The following is a 21,413-nucleotide window of genomic DNA, read 5'->3' on the forward strand; positions in this document are numbered from 1 at the left end:
GTGGAACTGTTCAAAGAATCAAGTGTTTTACAGAAGTGAAAAGTATATGGACTAAAGAGAGCCTCGCTGCATATGTAAATGTTCTTTTAACGCAAAAATGGATAACATGAAGCTCCTCCCCCATCACAGAATGCCAAGTTTCTCCATAAAAGAAAGTTCATGCATTTTGTATAATAAAAGTAACATGCAATGAAAAACCAGGAGCAGAGGAAAAAGTAAAGGTCCAGATCACAAAATCAGTATTCTGTACTTAGTCTATCACTAATAGTTATCTTGGGACGTATGAGAAGTAAACACTTTTCTGTGATAGCCCCACCCCCAAGTGACATATTTTTCTCTATAACTTTGCAACTTCCTACTCTTGTGGGCTTTTGACAGTCCCTGGTTTTCCTTTAACCCAACCTTTTATTAATCTTAATGCTGCCTCCATATATGGTTTAACATAGTACTGTCTTCATGGTTCTTTATCTTATTTTTAAAAAGATTATAGTGTAAATAGCCTCATGGGGGCTTACTCTAAAAGAGGAAATGTAATAAATCAGACATGTCAAACACAAGGCCCGGATCCGGCCCGCAAAGTGGTTTCATGTGGCCCGCAAAGCCATCCTGGAAACAGTGAGGGAACGGCCCCCACTGCCTTGGCACTTGCCCCGGTCCCATCTCCTTCTGCCAGAGACCCTCAGATCTGTCCCACTCCTGCCCAGGCCCCCATAGGCACCCTTGATGTGAACGATGTAGAGCTGGCCATGCCCACCCAGTAGGCCATACACACTCTAGCCACGCCCACCCAGTAGGTCACACCCACCCTGGCCACACCCACCTGGTCCCCTGAGGGCAACTGCAATGCTGATGCGGCCCTCAATGAAATTGAGTTTGACACCCCTGTAATAAATAAACTTTCTAGGAGAAACTAAAGCATTATTTATGACTAATTATTTCAAACACCTACTGAGTAGGCTAATTGAAAATAAAATGTCTTAATGTCTGCTATTAAATACCTACCTTGCAGATTTGTACAGCATATTTCAGTTGTTGTTTCAGGAAGATTTTACTTTTGTTTCGAGGGAGATAGTCCTTCAGGCTCCCAGAAGGAAGAAATTCCATAATAAGCTTAATTCCATTACCACCTTGTATTTAAAACACACAAACACACATTATTTCAACCAAGTGTAGGAATTAATACTACTGCCTATTTAAAATGTTCTTCCTGCTGTTCTGTCACTTAATCTACAGGTGGTCCTTGATTTATGACTGGTCGCTAAGCAACTGTTTGAAGTTAAAACCTACCTGAAAAAAGGGACTTACGACCAGGATCCTAAATTCCAACTGTTCCCCCGCCCACCTTTCCAGGGTCACATGACTACCCTTCTGCACTTGGCAACATGATCACATTTACAAGGGTTTGTGACATCCTGCAGTCATGTGGCCACATTTTACGATGGTTTTGCTGAAAACTAGCACTTCTGTTTTTGACAAAACCGCACCACATCGAACTTTGCATTTAAACATATGTTCACCACAAAAAGCATAGTAAAATCAGGGTCACATGACTGACCCATTTTACGACAGTTACAACTTATGACTGCAACGGGCAGGCTCCATTTATTATTGTAACTCAAGAACTACCTGTATTAGATACTTCAGTTGTCAAAGCAACTCAAGGTGATATACAAGGTAATGATTAAAATAGGACAGGAGTATCTATTAGGATTACAGCTAAAAGAATGTTTAACACATTCACTAGAAAGAAGAAAAATCTTGCCTGTTTATCACTTTTTCCGATAGTTATTTTACACAACTGAAGGGAGGATGACATATATGACAAATATATGACAAATAAGTCTTGAATCAAATATTGCATACTTATTGTATGTTTTCAGCCATGAAGCTCTATTCTACATATTACGGATGGGTTGGGCAATGTAACTTATTTTTCTGTGAAATTCAGGAAGAAGCCCAGAATCAACAAGCATTTGTTAATAATTTCCGGAATAATTTAGTACATAACTTTTACAAAGTACAATTAGTATTTCTGAGCACTGCTAAAACAGTTCTGGACATAAAGGAAGGTTGGTATTGGTATATGGTTTATAATCACAGTGGCAGCTTAAGTTACAGATTTAATAAAAATCATGGAGATTCTCATAATTTAACAGAATATGAGTTTTATAATAATGCAGGTACCACATATTGGAAATAATTTATTTTAACTGAGCCACTGCTTGAGATGAAGAGTTCGGCAGTTAGGTCGTCCTCTAATTTGGAAAAGAAACATTTTTTAAAAAAGAAGCAGCAAATAAATAATTTCCAGACATTACCATCTTCGGTGCAGATTCCTTTGTATTTCACAATGTTTTCATGATAAAGGTTCCTTAGAATTTCGATTTCCTTCTTAAGATCAGCAATATGATTCCCGCCACAATCGGGTTTCAGTGACTTTACAGCTACTTGTTCTCCTGTATTATCACCTTCAGGGTCATACCTGCAGAGTTCAACTTTGCCAAAGTGGCCCTGGTTTCAAAACAGAAAATATTGATTTAGAATATATTTTACGCCCTTCTGATTAAGATAATTACAGGTTATTGTAACAATACTCCATAAGTAGCCTTTGTTATTTAAAACAGTCATGTAAAAATTACCCTATACTTTTAATCCATGTGGATGTCAGAACCTGCCCAATCCTTTCCGTTTTTTCCCATCTAATAAACCCTCCTGGACATTTCATACCATGGTTTATTGTTACAAAACTGCTGTGCGATATAACCATTTCCTTACTTACCAATAAGAGATGGTAAAACATTCGGAGAGTTTTGAGCCTCCACATCCTTCTCTAATAATATTCTTCTTTGCTCTCACAAGAACTATCTATATTATTTATAATCACATTTGTCATAGGCAGCACTCCATACCTGGCCCACTCATAAAGATGTAGACAAGATATTTCCCAACAAGATTGATTCTATTAGACTTTTTGAAAGTAGTTGGAGCACACTAAGGCATACTATACTAATCATAGTAAAAGAAAAATGCAGCTACATTTTTTCAAAGACCTGTTACAAGCTCAAAGGAAGAAAATACCCTTGCTCTTTCATATTACTGCTCTCATTCTATTAGCTTTAATAATCAATAGTGTAACATAATAATACCTCGCCTAAATCACGGATCCGCTTCAAGAAACGCTTTTCAAATATTGTAGGATCAATCTCTGCATTAGGCTTCTTCTCTGAGACAATATCAGGATCTGACACAAGACAGAAATGTGTCTACATAAATAATTATTCAGATTTCAGATTACAGGTATTAGATATCCTTACCATATGCTGCTGGCTGTACACATGTACCACATTTATTTTACTGTCTCCTCTTGACACTCCCAGCCAACCACAGCTGCCATTTTCTCTCATGTGATGGAAAATTGCTATCAGAACAAAGGCAGGCAGCTTCAAGTGGCAAAGGAAAACTAGAAGTAATGGGCTAGTGATCAGAAGCCACCAGCTCCTGGCAGGTTAAATTTTTGTGTTCTTTTTCCAGAACTAACAGTCCAATTTGTTGCAGCAAGTCAGCAGAATTGCAACAAATTAACAGATAAGAGCCATTAAGTGTAATTGTACTAGATACATTTCAATGTTTCAAGCACTGGCAAAAGATACAATAAAGGGGATTCAGGCAAAGAATATTGAATGTGCTTATTTTTTATTTCTGCAAGTTGCTTCCAGAAGGTTAAAAATGTAGGATTTTACTCCATGAGAAATAAAATCCAAGTCATGATATTACTAACCCTTAATATATGGGACTATTATACTTGCTGACCTGTAGTACTTTCTCTGGCTCTATTAACTCTAAAATAAAGATCTGTTTCTTTGAATTCTAAGATGACATTTGCACATTTAGCATTGTTACAGAATACTATTAAGCTCAGCAGGTATTATTTGCCAATCATTAAGTCCTTACTTTGCTGTTCTAGCGTATTGATATCCCGCATAATTGCTCTAAAGAATGGCCTCTGACTGGGGTCATAGTCCATGCACTGCTTCATCAGGTCAGCTAGCTCCTTGCAGGATGGGGCTGGAAGTGTGAAATGACCTTCATAAAATCTCTCCTTCTGCAACATGAAATGAAAGGAATGGCATTATTCATAGAACTAGGCAATAAACCTCTCAATAAACATTCCACAAAAGGTATATCTACAAGTAATGTTTTCTGAAGCTTAACTCCTATCGCAGAACTGAAAATTTTTCAAACCTCCATTGTAATTTTTTTTAATCCCATTTATATCCCGCCCTTCTCTGAAGACTCAGGGCGGCTTACAATTTTAAGCACAAACCAATGTGCTTAGCAATAGCCTTCATTCTTTGTATATGCCTGCTTATTAGGGCTTTCGGGGGGGGGGCAAGCGGCATTATTACAAAGTCAGCTTATTGCCCCCAACAACCTGGTTCCTCATTTTACCTACCTTGGAAGGATGGAAGGCTGAGTCAACCTTGAGCCTGGTGGGATGCGAACCTGCACTAATTGCAGGCAGCTGGTGTTACTTAAGGAGGCATTAGCCCACTGCTCCACCAAGGCTCTTGTAATTCAGATTACCCACAAATGATTGAGTAAAGTTCCCTTCTAAAGTTGCCAGTGAATACTTGTTTTTTTTCATGTTAGTGAATGCTATTAATGACACAGATATTGGATGTATTAACTAAACCTGTGACATTCTAAAATCTATTACACTCTAGGAAAAGTTGACTGAATTCTGCCTGTCCTGCCAATTTTCTGTGGGAGAACTAAAAGGCCTTTCCACACACTGAAGATAAACAAGAAAAGAGTTTCTTACTTTGGTAACGAGTCACCAAGAAAAGAATGCCTGCTTGACTTTCCCAGAACCTCACCTCTGCTAAGGTTTTGTCTTTAAGTGGTACTTCTCCATTGTAGCAAATTTCCCATAAAGTGGTCCCAAAACTCCATTTATCTGCTGCTACATTTAAATTTTTGGAATCTTCCACACATTCTGGAGCCAGCCAAGGAATGCGTTCCACACATTCTTAAAGGAAAGAGCGAGAGAAATTTTGGAATGAATTGTTTTGTAGTGGTACTCTGCCCCCCATATGGCATGCTTAACTAAACTTGAAATATCCTTACTCAGGCATGATGCCATGCTTTCCCTTCAGCTGTCCTTGAAGGCTGATATAGGAAGGGACAAAACCCTATGACTCTGGGTATACAGAAACAACAGAACATGTGCTTCTCCAGTGCCTACATTACAGAGAAATCCACACTAGCCTCATCTTACCATTACTGCATAAATATCTAAAACGGCCATGAGACTTCTCTTCCTCTTGCTACTGTCAGATACCAACACTACTGTAATGCATAGTTGTAAAATCTATTACACTCTAGGAAAAGTTCACTGAATTCCAGAGAGATTGTCTTGCCAATTTAGAGCAGGTTGCTAGAAAATTCTGTCCACTTCCTCCCCCCCCCCCCGCAACCCGGTGGAATGTGATTCAACTAGTATCAGTGAGGAATAATAAAGTTAGTTAAGGTAAATGCTGAACCAGTTAGCACTGACATGTAGAGGAAATGAAGTGTTGGTATTTCAATAAAATTAGAGGGTATTTTTCTTTAGTATGCCAGTATGTACAAGTAGTTTTACCTTGTCTAGACAGCACTGTAACTGGAATTCCTGGGTCACTTAGCTTTATGAAAGGTCCATATTCATTTCCGATCCCTTCTCTTGCTAACAGTATATTTTTTGTGCACACATTTCCATGTACTAAGTTTTTGTCCTCCTGCATTTCAGAGAGTTTAATCAGTATTTCAACCATTTGTTAAATACTGTCAGACAGCATAAAAAGGTGCTTAAAGAAACAAGTTCACAAAACACAATGGCTTGGATCCTAAGAGAAGTTATCTAATCAAAATTCAAAGAAGGAATGTTCCCTATTTTCTTCTTTCCATTCCGGATGATTTCAATGTTCAAGTCTCTAGGCAAAAGATATACAAAGCTATCTTTCTCACAACTTTCATAATTATTTTAGGATCCCTGCAAACCATTTCTTTTTCAACATGGCACAACACTGCATACTGCATCATGAATGCAAAAAAAAAAAAGGGTGGTGGTGGCAAAAGATATCAAAGATTTATATCCCATTTGTGAACTCAAGCATATCAAGAGTCATTCCTTCTGCAGCCAAAATTCCTCCATGTCTCCAACATTTGCAGATGTATTAAAAAATTCATCTTGACATATCTAGACAAAAACTGAGCCTGCTCAGCGAACCTAGACTGTTGGTTAAATATTGCAGGGCAAGAACAAGAAAAAAAGGGGGACAGAATGTTTAAAAATCTGGGGGGGGGAACCCAGGCAAAATTTGACTGAATCCTCATATCTACATTAGACAATGCAGATAATTTAGTTACAGAGCTGAAGGAATTTGGCCAAGATCACAATAATTTAAACCAAATTACAGCAAAGATCATAAACACACAATTTACTATTTCATGACATATTAAATGTAAGTTGTTAAAACCTGTAACAGGCTTGCTTAGCAGCTGTAAATAGGTAACATGTGATACAAAACCAGGAGTCAGAATAGCTATTGGCAGATGATACCTAGGACTTACCAGGTAGCTCAAGGCACTTGCCAACTGTTTTGCTACTTTGAATTTCCAAGGTGTTGTAAGAACATCACTCCTACGGTGCATAAAAAGATCCAGAGGCCCAAACTCAACTAATTCTTCCACCATAATGTCTACAGCCACGATAAAAAAAATAAATAAGATTGGATTAAAAATAGATAAAAATACAGTTCGTGTTATTCAGTCTTCAGTGCATTTTGGTTAGGAAGAGAGATCACATGAAAGTGAACCCTCAGGAAAATTTCATTCTAAAATATACGACTCAGTACATAAACATTTTTCTATTTAAATATTTGGGAAAGATGGATACATAGTGTGTGAAATTTCAAGGCAGATGTAGGGTTGTTGCCAATAGGCTGACTTGATCCCAAGGCTAAGTGGGGGATTCCAATACCACCTGTGTCCTTTGGACACTTGCGTCCCTCCACAAACTCCAGTGGTTTCCAGATAAAACAAACTGCTGCTAGAACTAATCATTGGGAAGGGGTGACATTAAATAGAGGACCTCTTGCAATCATAAGCTATCACTACTCCATATACCTAAATAAGATTGTTTCTGTTTGAAAAGTTGTATTTACTTACTTTCCACATCACGTACACAAACTCCATGAAGCAGGACAATGTGCTTATGGGATATTTGTCTCATCATACTGGCCGTCTCAAAAAACGCCTGTTAAAACACACACATTCCAGGGGTGACATCAACAAAATTGAAAGAATGGTCCAAAAGCTTTATCATCTCCCCAATACCTTTATTAACCCCTACTAACGATTTGGGAAGACTTGTAACTTAACTTTTATAAGAGGAGAAAGCCCCATCTGTAATACTAAGGTGTGGGATTCCTAAGCAGAAATGCTTCTAGTGGAAGAGGAGCATTTTGTTCTAGACTGATGTATCTTCAGAAGCACTGAAACATTCTCACAAATTATGGATAGCTGTGCAATCCCACAAAAAAGCCACACCAACAGATGTTCCATGTCTGACGCCACCACCCCCGGACTTCTGAGTCACCTTTTCTTCTAGCTGTGCAACTCAATATAAGAATATATGGTTACACACTGTCAAGGACAAAATGCCCGAAACTGTTTTCCATTTATATTAATAGCTTTTTGCTTCAACCCCAGCATTAACGGTAAGAGAGCCATCAGCAATATCAGATTGTTACACAGTAACCTTAGAGATACCTACCAGTGAAATGTCTCTGTGGCTTGGATCCAAGACTTTCAGCAGAACTTTCATCTGTGTTTCCCCCTGGTAACTTTCATCATCCTTATAGCTCAGAATCCCAGAGTAAATCTGTGTTCTTGTTCCTCTGCCAAGATGTTCACCCTAAAATACAAAGTAAGCCCACAAATCGCAAACTTATCAAATCATGCATGTTTAGTGTGTTTGTGTATGTGTGTGTGTGTGTGTGGGGGAAAGGTTATTTGAAGGAATGTACACATGTGAGTGCTAGTCTTGCAAGGAGGCAGGGGGGAAATAAATAAACTTGTTTTGCACTTTTCATTTTAAGAGGAAGTAAATGTACAGTACTCTTTGGTAAGCAGAATGTTAGAAACGGTCAGATGGCATTAAGTTTTCATTGAACTGACTCTGCCAGATAAAATTAGACGCTATATTTAATGAACAGCTACCACATTATATTTATGGGAATTTAAAACTAATAGTTATTGTCTGGTTTTTTTTGTTGTTGTTGTTGTTGCCAATTACTTTGGTCAAAAAAAAATATTTATGCTAATCGTTATGGGAAATTTCTGAAGCATGAACAAGCCGAAAAAGACAATGACAGATTGGCATTACCAAGAAAAAAACAGTTAATTAAAAAAACAGAAACTGAAAGCTACAAACTCTTCCTCCTGATAATGCTAGAAAAGGAGATTGGTGTTCTGTACCAGCCTGCTACCGGCCCTGCAGAAAAGGCAGGGACAACCCCTTTACAAACGGCAAGAGGCTGGAATTACGCCTGCCAAATTTATAGCTACAAAAACAAACAAGACACGAACCAAGAAACAGGAGCTTTAAGAAACACAAACTATCCAAGCGGTTGCCTTCAGCAAACCAGCCCTCCCCACACATTCCCCTTATATAGAGTTCAGGGCGTGGCTTCTCTCTGCCTCCTTCCGAGAAGCCCCATGGCCTTCCTCTGTTTACTCCTAATTGACTGCCTCCTGCGTCGGGCGTCCTTGAACAGGGCCAGCTGTGGGTCATCTTCATCCACGCTGTCAGGCTCACACAGCTGGGTCTCCGTGGTGACCAAGTGGGAGGGGCCTGGCTGAGGGCTCTCATCAGCAAGATCTTCAACCCCCTCAGCAAGGTCTTCAACACCCCCCTCCTCCTCTGAGTCGTCCGACCCAACTGCCGAACCCACAGCCTGACCCTGAATCACAACAATTGGGAAGAGAGGCCTGATCTTACATAACATTAAACTATGGTTTTAACGTATCTCCAGATCATTCCAATGAGTCTGTATTTAGCGAGAACGTGAGTCTCATACAGATAGTACTCGGCTTACAAGCATCCATTTTGTGACCATCCAAAGCAGTGGTGGGATTCAAATATGTGAATAACCAGTTCTCTGGGTGGATGCTGCTTCTGGATGTCCATTCTGGGCCTAGTCAACAATTTTCACATTTTGCAATTTTTTGATAAGCAAAGTCAATGGAAAAACTGGTTACACTTAACCATGTTACTAAACTACTGCAGTGATTCACTTAACAACTATGGCAGGAAAGTTCATAAACTAATAATGTGTTGCTTAGCAAGAAAAATTAGAGGCTCAATTGTGGTCATAAGTCGAGGGCTATCTGTGTACATTTTGATGTGAATGCAGTATTTTTCTTTTTGTTTTGCTACATATCATTCCCTACTTCAAGTAATTCTTTCCAAATGGTTTCAAAACAGACCAGAAAAAATAATCTGTGCATAAAATAACTTGCAAGAGTTTAAGGAATACTCCTATCACTTAAAAAACACGAAGAAGCACAATCGCCCAAACCTTCATAATTAGTTAGTATGAGTAAATAGATTATGCAATGAGTTTTGCTAGATTTTCTTAGACATCCCTGCAAGGTTTAATGAGAGAATGCATTTATAAAATTTTAAAAGATTTCATAATCACTTACTTGCTTTATTTCTTCTTTAAGTATTCGATGAAAACTCAGTTGACCTAAAGGATAAACTGGCTGCCACTCTTGGGACTTCTTTGTAGCTACTAGCAAATTGGAAATTTCTAGAAAGAAAAGAAAACCTCTCAAATATATTTGAAACAGATTGCCATCCAGATTTATTGCAAGAATGCAGGACAAAATAATCCTTAATAATGATTAATAATCCTTCAAATGTTTGCCAGAACTGGATATTTTCCAAGTAAAGAAATACCAATATATCTTAGGATGAAATCTATTCCACAGAGGGCAGATGCTGAATTTGATTTTTATTATGAAAATCAACTTCCATTTACAAATTTTACTGAATAGTTTGGTATAAGTCACTGTCATCAGCGCAACTTCATATCTCCAGGCAGCTACTGGATTAATGCAATAAATGAAATGTTCACAACAAATCTACATTAATTTAAATTTACAGTTGCTAACCAGAATACTTCTACCATAGAATAGTTGGTTTTTACTGAAATATCTCATACAAAAGATTCACTTCCTTCAACTGCACTCAAATAAGCCTTTATTGTATTGCTGGATGTATAATCCATCCTCCTCTAGTCTAAACAATACCATGTAAAATATGTTTGGCTGAACTATTGTATCTCTCCTAAGAATATCTCCTACAATTTGTGATGTCTAGCAGGATCTGAACTGTACTGTAATCATTATCCTGTCAATATCAGATTAACATGCTGATTAATATTAAGGCATGGGAGTTTAGGCAACTGCTGCACCTTTTGGGATTATTAGCTCTACCTGTAAGACAAACATTTATTTGTTTAATTTTTATGCCACACATCTCACCGACAGGATGATTACATACCGTATATACTTGAGTATAAGCCGACTCGAGTATAAGCCGAGACCCCCAATTTCACCCCCAAAAACTGGAAAAAGTTATTGACTCGAGTATAAGCCGATCCGCCGTTCTGCAAGCCTCTGCCGCCAGCAGAGGCTCGATCCGCCATTTTGCAAGCCTGAATACACAGGAATACCCTGTGTGGCCAAGGCTCGTCGGCAGGTCTCCGTTCCTCCTGCCGACCTTTGGGGAGGTTTGGGCGCCTCCCCAAACCTCCCCAAACCTCGGCAGGTCTCCGTTCCTGTTTGGGGAGGTTTGGGCGCCTCCCCAAACCTCCCCAAACCTCGGCAGGTCTCCGTTCCTCCGCGCAGACCTGCCGACCTTTGGGGAGGTTTGGGCGCCTCCCCAAACGTCCCCAAACCTCGGCAGGTCTCCGTTCCTGTTTGGGGAGGTTTGGGCGCCTCCCCAAACCTCCCCAAACCTCGGCAGGTCTCCGTTCCTCCGCGCAGACCTGCCGACCTTTGGGGAGGTTTGGGCGCCTCCCCAAACCTCCCCAAACCTCGGCAGGTCTCCGTTCCTGTTTGGGGAGGTTTGGGCGCCTCCCCAAACCTCCCCAAACCTCGGCAGGTCTCCGTTCCTCCGCGCAGACCTGCCGACCTTTGGGGAGGTTTGGGCGCCTCCCCAAACGTCCCCAAACCTCGGCAGGTCTCCGTTCCTGTTTGGGGAGGTTTGGGCGCCTCCCCAAACCTCCCCAAACCTCGGCAGGTCTCCGTTCCTCCGCGCAGACCTGCCGACCTTTGGGGAGGTTTGGGCGCCTCCCCAAACGTCCCCAAACCTCGGCAGGTCTCCGTTCCTGTTTGGGGAGGTTTGGGCGCCTCCCCAAACCTCCCCAAACCTCGGCAGGTCTCCGTTCCTCCGCGCAGACCTGCCGACCTTTGGGGAGGTTTGGGCGCCTCCCCAAACGTCCCCAAACCTCGGCAGGTCTCCGTTCCTGTTTGGGGAGGTTTGGGCGCCTCCCCAAACCTCCCCAAACCTCGGCAGGTCTCCGTTCCTCCGCGCAGACCTGCCGACCTTTGGGGAGGTTTGGGCGCCTCCCCAAACGTCCCCAAACCTCGGCAGGTCTCCGTTCCTGTTTGGGGAGGTTTGGGCGCCTCCCCAAACCTCCCCAAACCTCGGCAGGTCTCCGTTCCTCCGCGCAGACCTGCCGACCTTTGGGGAGGTTTGGGCGCCTCCCCAAACCTCCCCAAACCTCGGCAGGTCTCCGTTCCTCCGCGCAGACCTGCCGACCTTTGGGGAGGTTTGGGCGCCTCCCCAAACGTCCCCAAACCTCGGCAGGTCTCCGTTCCTGTTTGGGGAGGTTTGGGCGCCTCCCCAAACCTCCCCAAACCTCGGCAGGTCTCCGTTCCTCCGCGCAGACCTGCCGACCTTTGGGGAGGTTTGGGCGCCTCCCCAAACGTCCCCAAACCTTGGCAGGTCTCCGTTCCTCCTGCCGACCTTTGGGGAGGTTTGGGCGCCTCCCCAAACCTCCCCAAACCTCGGCAGGTCTCCGTTCCTCCTGCCGACCTTTGGGGAGGTTTGGGCGCCTCCCCAAACCTCGGCAGGTCTCCGTTCCTCCGCGCAGACCTGCCGACCTTTGGGGAGGTTTGGGCGCCTCCCCAAACCTCCCCAAACCTCGGCAGGTCTCCGTTCCTCCGCGCAGACCTGCCGACGTTTGGGGAGGTTTGGGGAGGCGCCCAAACCTCCCCAAAGGTCGGCAGGAAGAACGGAGACCTGCCGAGGTTTGGGGAGGTTTGGGGAGGCGCCCAAACCTCCCCAAAGGTCGGCAGGTCTGCGCGGAGGAACGGAGACCTGCCGAGGTTTGGGGAGGTTTGGGGAGGCGCCCAAACCTCCCCAAACAGGAACGGAGACCTGCCGAGGTTTGGGGAGGTTTGGGGAGGCGCCCAAACCTCCCCAAAGGTCGGCAGGTCTGCGCGGAGGAACGAAGACCTGCCGAGGTTTGGGGAGGTTTGGGGAGGCGCCCAAACCTCCCCAAACAGGAACGGAGACCTGCCGAGGTTTGGGGACGTTTGGGGAGGCGCCCAAACCTCCCCAAAGGTCGGCAGGTCTGCGCGGAGGAACGGAGACCTGCCGAGGTTTGGGGACGTTTGGGGAGGCGCCCAAACCTCCCCAAAGGTCGGCAGGTCTGCGCGGAGGAACGGAGACCTGCCGAGGTTTGGGGAGGTTTGGGGAGGCGCCCAAACCTCCCCAAACAGGAACGGAGACCTGCCGAGGTTTGGGGACGTTTGGGGAGGCGCCCAAACCTCCCCAAAGGTCGGCAGGTCTGCGCGGAGGAACGGAGACCTGCCGAGGTTTGGGGAGGTTTGGGGAGGCGCCCAAACCTCCCCAAACAGGAACGGAGACCTGCCGAGGTTTGGGGACGTTTGGGGAGGCGCCCAAACCTCCCCAAAGGTCGGCAGGTCTGCGCGGAGGAACGGAGACCTGCCGAGGTTTGGGGAGGTTTGGGGAGGCGCCCAAACCTCCCCAAACAGGAACGGAGACCTGCCGAGGTTTGGGGACGTTTGGGGAGGCGCCCAAACCTCCCCAAAGGTCGGCAGGTCTGCGCGGAGGAACGGAGACCTGCCGAGGTTTGGGGACGTTTGGGGAGGCGCCCAAACCTCCCCAAAGGTCGGCAGGTCTGCGCGGAGGAACGGAGACCTGCCGAGGTTTGGGGAGGTTTGGGGAGGCGCCCAAACCTCCCCAAACAGGAACGGAGACCTGCCGAGGTTTGGGGACGTTTGGGGAGGCGCCCAAACCTCCCCAAAGGTCGGCAGGTCTGCGCGGAGGAACGGAGACCTGCCGAGGTTTGGGGAGGTTTGGGGAGGCGCCCAAACCTCCCCAAAGGTCGGCAGGAAGAACGGAGACCTGCCGAGGTTTGGGGAGGTTTGGGGAGGCGCCCAAACCTCCCCAAACGTCGGCAGGTCTGCGCGGAGGAACGGAGACCTGCCGAGGTTTGGGGAGGTTTGGGGAGGCGCCCAAACCTCCCCAAACAGGAACGGAGACCTGCCGAGGTTTGGGGACGTTTGGGGAGGCGCCCAAACCTCCCCAAAGGTCGGCAGGTCTGCGCGGAGGAACGGAGACCTGCCGAGGTTTGGGGAGGTTTGGGGAGGCGCCCAAACCTCCCCAAACAGGAACGGAGACCTGCCGAGGTTTGGGGACGTTTGGGGAGGCGCCCAAACCTCCCCAAAGGTCGGCAGGAGGAACGGAGACCTGCCGAGGTTTGGGGAGGTTTGGGGAGGCGCCCAAACCTCCCCAAAGGTCGGCAGGAGGAACGGAGACCTGCCGAGGTTTGGGGAGGCGCCCAAACCTCCCCAAACGTCGGCAGGTCTGCGCGGAGGAACGGAGACCTGCCGAGGTTTGGGGAGGCGCCCAAACCTCCCCAAACGTCGGCAAGTCTCCGTTCCTCCGCGCCCTGCCTGCCTGCTTCTTTCCGCTGCGGAAAGAAGCAGGCAGGCAAGGCGCGGAGTTTGGGGAGGTGCGCGCGCACCTCCCCAAACCTCCCCAAACTTCGGCAGGTCTCGGACGGCGGTGGCTTGGGAGAGGTGCGGGCGATCCCGGAAGCACCAAAGCCTCGGCCGCGCACAAGTCCTCGGTAAGTTTTTTTGTTGACTGGAGTATAAGCCGAAGTGGAATTTTTCAGCCCAAAAAGTGGGCTGAAAAATTCGGCTTATACTCAAGTATATACGGTATTTATAACATGTAATCCCTCTTTTCTATATTTAGCAAATTCTTAGCATCCAATCCTGACCTTTAGCTCTGAACAAACCTCAATTACTTTAAAAGGGACTGATTTGCTTGGGATTAAATAATCTCATTCTAAGAATACAAAGGCATGTATTATTCATAATATGTATATATTTGCAAAAAAACCAGGATCCAAATGAAACAATATATTTTGGTGGAAAAAATGTTAATATGAATACATAAAAACTCTACCTCTTGGTTTTGGCTGAACGCATCTCTTGAGAGTGAAGACTATCTCATCTGTTCTTAGTATCTGCCCTTTTAAATGGTCCATCAACTCTTTAAGTGATGGAAAGAAATTATCAGATCCATGGAGGAGACACCCATCCTTCTTCATTTCTATCTGGAAGTTCTTATACTGTTTTGGAAGATTCGTTGATTGCTTTGGAGAATGACGAAAAATAAAAATAAAAGAAATCACTAAGTGAATTTAGGTAAAATGTAGATTTATGTTCATGTCTGAAGAGAATGTAGCGAATGAAATAAAATCCCACTCGAGACTGATCCCGCAAGTATTTGCAGTACCATCTGGTGAAATCATACTGACCGTACTGGAAACCTTGATGAAATTTTTTTAAAAAATGTGCTAAGGCAGCTAGACAGACATAGTTAATGTGTTCCCAACAGATATTATGAGAATGCTTGCCTCAAGTCACAATTTGCCCTTTGGATTCAGGTAATTACATACCGGTAAATGTGTTTTCTATAATCAAATACAAAGCCCATCAATAATTTTAATATAAATCATAAATTAAGATTCCAGATTACTATGGATGTCAGGGAATTTATGATTCATTAGTGGAAGCTTCAGCTGGTTCAAAACAGAGCATATTATACCAGTTCTTTGCTATGAACATTGGTTGCTAGTCCATTTCTAGACCAATTCAACACGCTGGTTTTGACTTTTAAAGAAAGACTTAAATGACTTAAGCAACTAGATTATTTATCCTTTATGTACTGACTCAGATCTTGAAATCATATAGTGTGTGTGGTGTTTTTATTCTGCATTTTTAAAAAATTTATTATATATCACTTTTTTTTCTAAAAGTGTTTTATTGCAACCCACTCAGTTTTAGTCAAATAGTTACCAAACCTCCAATTAATATATTAACAATATATGCTTTCACTCCAGTAACAACAAATTAAATCCATAATAAGACTAGGATTGGCAATCCCTGCCAATATTTATACCCTAATGGAAAAATAAGTAGCAGAGCTTAAAATCTGCTTAAATTTGCCAGTTACTACCATAGAAACTTACAGGAAGCTCAGTTATTCCATGTTTGGTAAGAAAGAAATTTCACACTCATTGTTTGAATCATTCACGGCAAGACTATCGCCTCTCAAGCCAATTCTGCAAAAGTCATATTGGGTAGGTTAGGGGTAGGCAACCTTGGCTCTTTTATGACTCGTGGACTTCAACTCCCAGAATTCCTCAGCCAGCCAAGCTGGCTCAGGAATTCTGGAAGTTGAAGTCCACGAGTCATAAAAGAGCCAAGGTTGCCTACCCCTGGGCTAGGTCAAAGGTATTTAAAGAGAAAATTACTGGACCTCCATCATACCTGTGAATATTCTGTACATATCACAGTTAAAAGAATGTTGTTGAAGTCTGTACAGCTCCATCTCAATACATATGTCCCTTCTTCATTGCCTTCCTGTTTCAGCTTATTAATAGCATATTCTGTGCTGAAAGATGTTTGAGAAAAATGATTAAAGCTTAGTAAATGTGGACAATTGACCATTCCCTTGAAACCATGCCCATATTTCTCTGCTTCTGCCAGATGGTACAGCATCACACTGGAGGTGGTGGATTAATTTAAGAGCTAATCTCCACCTCCCTATGCATTCAGCTCCCCCCTTCCCCATCCTATGACCATGATTTACCTTGATGGCATGGTCATTTTATTGGGTTAGGAATATTCAGTTCATGATTTTAATGTTTTTTATGCTGTAAGCCACCTGGAGTCATTTCATAGTGAGATGGGCAACAAATACATTTAATAATAATAATAAAAAATAACAAAATCTTTAAACTGTTCTTTGTTGTTAGAAATATAATGGCGGGAGACCTAAGATATTTGAAATGTCGAGAGTTTGTTACAAGTTATAAAATGGCTTTTCCTAGCCAAATGACCACAGAGTAGTTTTCAGTTTTCATGAACCCAGAAGTTGAGAGGCTCAAAAGAGGGATGCTAAAATGAAAATAATGAAACAATGAATTTTTTTTTGAGCAAGTGTTTTACAAACTATAATGACTGTTTACAAAAAAAAGTTTCAAAATCAGTTTTTGAAGGGAGATAGCCGTTTCAGGAAAAAAAAACAATCAGTGCCTCTTAGTTTCTGGTTGAATGCATTTTGCATACTAAAAGAACCCCATAATACCTGTTTCTGCTTTATAGTATTGAGAACAGACATGGGGGGGGTGGTGGAGAAATGGCAAACTGACCATGGTAGAATGAATAGCCAAAATGCAGAGGAGCTCTTTGTAATTCCTCCCCAGACAAGGAAGAGACTTGAGACCACCCAAAAGTGTTTCAGACAGTTGCTCCTCACAGGGAGATTGCAAGATAGTGGTCTCCAGCTCTGGGAGTTGGGAATTAACCATCATTGCTTGAATTGCAATCACATGCTTCATTTTCTAATCACTTTTGGAAATTGCTCGACAACTGCTTTTTAGCTATTAGGAACCTTTGGATCAACAGGTTCAACAGCATCAGGTGAGTTTCTTTCAATCTTTAGCAAAACAGGTTTTAAATACAAGTTTAAGGACTTAATATTTTTGAATAAACAATACAAGGACTATTAAAATTTAATTTTGGAAAGTTGCAAATGGACTAAGGATCCATATGAATATGAATTAAGATTTTGGGATTAATTTAGAATCCTTCTGGTGAAAAATGCTTTTGTTATCAATTCTCTTTAAAAAAAACATGATAGGATAAGATCTTTAAGGCTGGACACTAGAGAGAATGAAGAGGAACTAAAGATTACAATTAAAGGGGGAAAATCGTTAAATTTGACTAATACAGAATGGAGCAAAATATTTTAACAGTATCTGGCTCTATAGATAAATTGTGTTTAGAAAATATTATGGAAAACAAGCATGTTTCACCAGACATGAGTGAGACCGATTTGAAAGTGGATTTAAAAATGATATGCAACAGGAATGATATAGAAAATGATGCTATACTGGACAAAAATCATTGATATTTTAGTAATTAAAAGGATTATACAAATAACAAGCCAAAAGAATGAGCAGGATAACTTTCTATAACGTACATACAAGAGAGACTTGTTAATGCTGTGAAGAATTTTGTGAGAAGGGATAAAGAAAGAATGAAAAGAAATCAAGTTCGAGGGCCTTATTTGAAGAGAATAAAGTTAAGAGTTGTTGAAAGTAAAAGGAACGAATATAAGGTTGGTATATAAGATTACTATATTGTTTATTAACTAACCAAATTGGGCCATGGCAGCCATTTTTAACATTATGTTCTATCAGAGGTGGTGCAATATCTGTGCAAAGAAAATGGTGGGCATCCGCAGTCAACCTGAAGTATCCATCCACCAAAGCAGAAAACGACAAAGCTTCTTCACATGAAGACAGTTTAAGTTCCTAGAGTTAAAAAAAATGTCTTAAGAGTTATTCCACTTCAGATAAGACACAACAATCAACTATTACAACTCCATCTACAGGGACGGTCAAAAATATTGGGCTGCTGAAACAAGGAGGAAGGCACAATCCACAAATTAACCAGAATGGCAGTTAAATCAATACCATGGTTGACAATGAGATACTCTAAAACAGTGTTTCTCAACTTAAGGAACTTTAAGATGACTCCCCATTATGTTGGGGAATCCTGGAAGTTGAAGTCCACTTATCTTGTTAATAAGGTTGAGAAACACTGCTCTAAGGACAGGGATATGACTTCAGTTCACCAAAATGTACATCTTTTAACTTCTAAAAACTTGGAAAAAAATAATATAAGCAAGAAAACAGGAATGACCTCTTTCTATATTGTGCTGGGATGATGGGTGTGCCCTCTCTTCTAAACTTTATCTGTTTCTAAGTATATTTGTCTTCTCTTGATATAAATATATTAATAAACTTCCAATGGCCACTTTTGACTACTTAATCCATTAGGTCTTTCCTAGGTTTCTTTCTCTGGCCGCTGATCCACTGGGGCCTCCTGCCTCTCTTGATCATTCCCTAGGCAGCATCTTTTCCCCTCATTCCCCAAAGTCATCCAACATTCCATTACAGAATCTCATGAGACCCATAAAGTACAATGAAATCTCATAAGAAATTCCATTTACTCCACCCAGTTTTTGCTGCAAGTACCACTTTAGGTGCTAGGGAAACTTCAGCACCAATGAACCCTAGTCAACCTTTTTATTATAAAAGTTATAACAACAAGTTTAGTTCACATATATAAACAAGCAAAATACTGATATACAAAAAGAGGTCATCTCGTCTTTCAACATACAGTATATGAACAGTAGATTACTGTGTTAGTGATTGAGGCTACAAAATCAAAGGGATGCTACTTTGGGGCATCATTAATTCTGATAGCATATAAGTGACTTTATCAGACCCTTACCATCCTCTTGTTGTCTTGTTTATAGATGCAGACGTTAGATTCTTTGATCACAAGATGAGTTATTTCAGGAAAGTAAGAAAAACTGTTCCATTCCTCCCTTTTGTTTTTTTCTTCATTTTTTTCAGCTTTTTCAGATTTTTTTTTCTTCATTTTTGGTTTTTCTTTTTCATTCTGTGTAGGCTGATGAATAACATCACGCACACTGAATAATTTGATTCATCTCATGTCCAATATCTTTTCCAATTTCTCTCACAATCTCTCTCTCTCATATACACATACATAAACAGGCAGAAGTTATATATTAAAAACCTTGGATACAGTTATTTGTAGTAGTTGTTAGATTCGTTATTGTACCGTAATTGTAAAACACTGGAAAACTAAAACGCACCTTTCATTATATTGGTAATATCTAACTGACACAAAGCATTATGAAAAATAATCCTTCAATAAAGATAAAGCTATATCATCTTTTATAAATCATATGGACAATATTTTCCTCAAATTATACCCTTAGCTATACAAATGTGATTTTGGACTGACAAATTGAATAGGGATGGATAAAATACTTTTATTCCTCAGATCCTGTATATATTCTTGTAGATGTGTTTCCAATTAATGCATGTACCCCGTGTTTCCCCAAAAGCCCTACCCCCAAAATAAGTCCTAGTTTTGGGGTGAGGCACAACACCTAAAAATCAAGCTAGGGCAGGGGGGTGGGGGTGGAGCTTATCATTGCAGCCACACCTCCCATGGATCAACACTTGCCTCACCTCGGCCCACTTCTTCTGCAGCTGAAGGAGCAGCTTCATTCTGCAACTGAGAATGGAGCTCCGGCCTGCATTTTGCAGTCAGAGGCCTTTCCGGAAGACCTATGTAGCCGAGAACTGAGCTATGGATTCCAGGTCTTATTTTCAGGGAAACACGGTATATATTTGTTAGATTTATCTCCTGCCTTTCCTTCAGGAGCTCAAGGCAGCATATAGTTTCCTTCTCCCATTTTTCTCTACTATAACAACTTTCCTGTAAAGTGGGTTAGATAATGGCTGTCTCAAAGACACCCAATGAGATTTTGTGAATGAAAGGGAACTAGAACATGTCACTCTCATGTTTGAATCCAATACTTTATCCACTGAAACACATTGGTTCACATACACCCAACCCTTCCCCCCCACACACACAATGCCAACAAGTCTTTTTTTCTATTTTATATCTTTATAACTTTGCACAGTCTTTTTTAAAACTTTGATATTGCAAACAAAATACATTACTAAATAATATATAATTCACCTATACTGAATAATTTATCTGTCACTTCCTGCTTCTAATCTTATTCTTTTGTTCAATAACCAGGTATAATTCCCAATCAGTTCACCACTAAAGGTCAGGCAGCTTCAGGAACCACACCACATTTCAAAGATGCCAGATGTGCTCCCTAAACTACAGCTTCTCATCCCTGCTCTTTCTTTTATTCCCCTTAATTCAGCAATATTTACATAGCATTTTCAGCCAGAAGCATCTCTTCCCTTTGTGTAGTTACCGTATTTTTCGGACCATAAGACGCACTTTTTTCCCCAAAAGTGGGGGGGAAAACGAGGGTGCGTCTTATGGTCCGAAGGTGATCCGTATGGCCAGCCCCAACCTCTGCAAGTGGAGCACGAATCGGCACGTGCTGAGAAACGCCGATCTCACGCTCCTGCACTCTCCCTCGCTCGGTTTCAGTTTCCCTTGCTACAAGAGAAAGCAGGCTGAAACGGAGTGACGAGATTGCCAGGAATGCGAATCGGCTGATCTCGCGCTGCTGCAATCTGCCTCGTTTCAGCTTGCTTTCTCTTGTAGCAAGGGAAGCTGAAACCGAGCGAAGGAGTTTGCAGGAGCGCGAGATCGGCCGATTCGCATTTCTGGCAATCTCCCTCACTCCGTTTCAGCTTGCTTTCTCTTGTAGCAAAGGAAGCTGAAACCAAGCGAGGGAGTTTGCAAGAGCGCGAGATCGGCCGATTCGCATTTCTGGCAATCTCCCTCACTCCGTTTCAGCTTGCTTTCTGCAAGAGAAAGCCAGGCTGCAGGGCCGCCTCCGTGATGATGCAGAGAGGGAAGGACAAAGAGGGAGGGAAGGAAGGAAGGAAGGAAGGAAGGAAGGAAGGAAGGAAGGAAGGGAAAATGGGAGAGGGAGGGAGAGAAAGAGAGAGGGAGAGAGAGAGAAGGAGAAAGAATTTTTTTTCTTGTTTTCCTGTTCTAAAAACTGGGTGCGTCTTATGGTCCGGTGCGTCTTATGGTCCGAAAAATACGGTAGCTATATTCCTGCTCTCAACATAGTTTCTGTTGAATTTGAAAGAACCAGATTAAGTAGCATCACCCATGTTGAAACTTCTAGCTTTGACTCCTGCTGACTTCATGGATGTGCCCATGTAGTGTTTTGGCAACAATATGAAACTAATTTCTTGTTGCTT

General features: G+C 42.4%; 1 protein-coding gene across 5 annotated transcripts in view; it reads right to left on the reverse strand.

The window, feature by feature from the left end:
• Positions 1–21,413, reverse strand: part of JAK1 (Janus kinase 1) — a 67,787-nt gene that overhangs the window by 10,753 nt on the left and 35,621 nt on the right. For all 5 annotated transcript variants that reach the window (XM_081326101.1, XM_081326103.1, XM_081326105.1 and 2 more), the window contains 14 exons: positions 18,967–19,146; positions 17,824–17,981; positions 15,931–16,054; positions 14,561–14,750; positions 9,751–9,857; positions 7,817–7,957; positions 7,210–7,297; positions 6,613–6,740; positions 5,642–5,777; positions 4,878–5,029; positions 3,952–4,102; positions 3,147–3,241; positions 2,319–2,511; positions 1,003–1,127 (listed from right to left, as the gene is read on the reverse strand). In XM_081326101.1, coding sequence (XP_081182227.1) covers positions 1,003–1,127; positions 2,319–2,511; positions 3,147–3,241; positions 3,952–4,102; positions 4,878–5,029; positions 5,642–5,777; positions 6,613–6,740; positions 7,210–7,297; positions 7,817–7,957; positions 9,751–9,857; positions 14,561–14,750; positions 15,931–16,054; positions 17,824–17,981; positions 18,967–19,146 — 1,968 coding nt within the window. The remainder of the gene's footprint in view (positions 1–1,002; positions 1,128–2,318; positions 2,512–3,146; positions 3,242–3,951; positions 4,103–4,877; positions 5,030–5,641; positions 5,778–6,612; positions 6,741–7,209; positions 7,298–7,816; positions 7,958–9,750; positions 9,858–14,560; positions 14,751–15,930; positions 16,055–17,823; positions 17,982–18,966; positions 19,147–21,413) is intronic.

This window comes from Vipera berus (assembly GCF_964194415.1).
Source record: "Vipera berus genome assembly, chromosome: 3".
NCBI lineage: Eukaryota > Metazoa > Chordata > Lepidosauria > Squamata > Viperidae > Vipera > Vipera berus.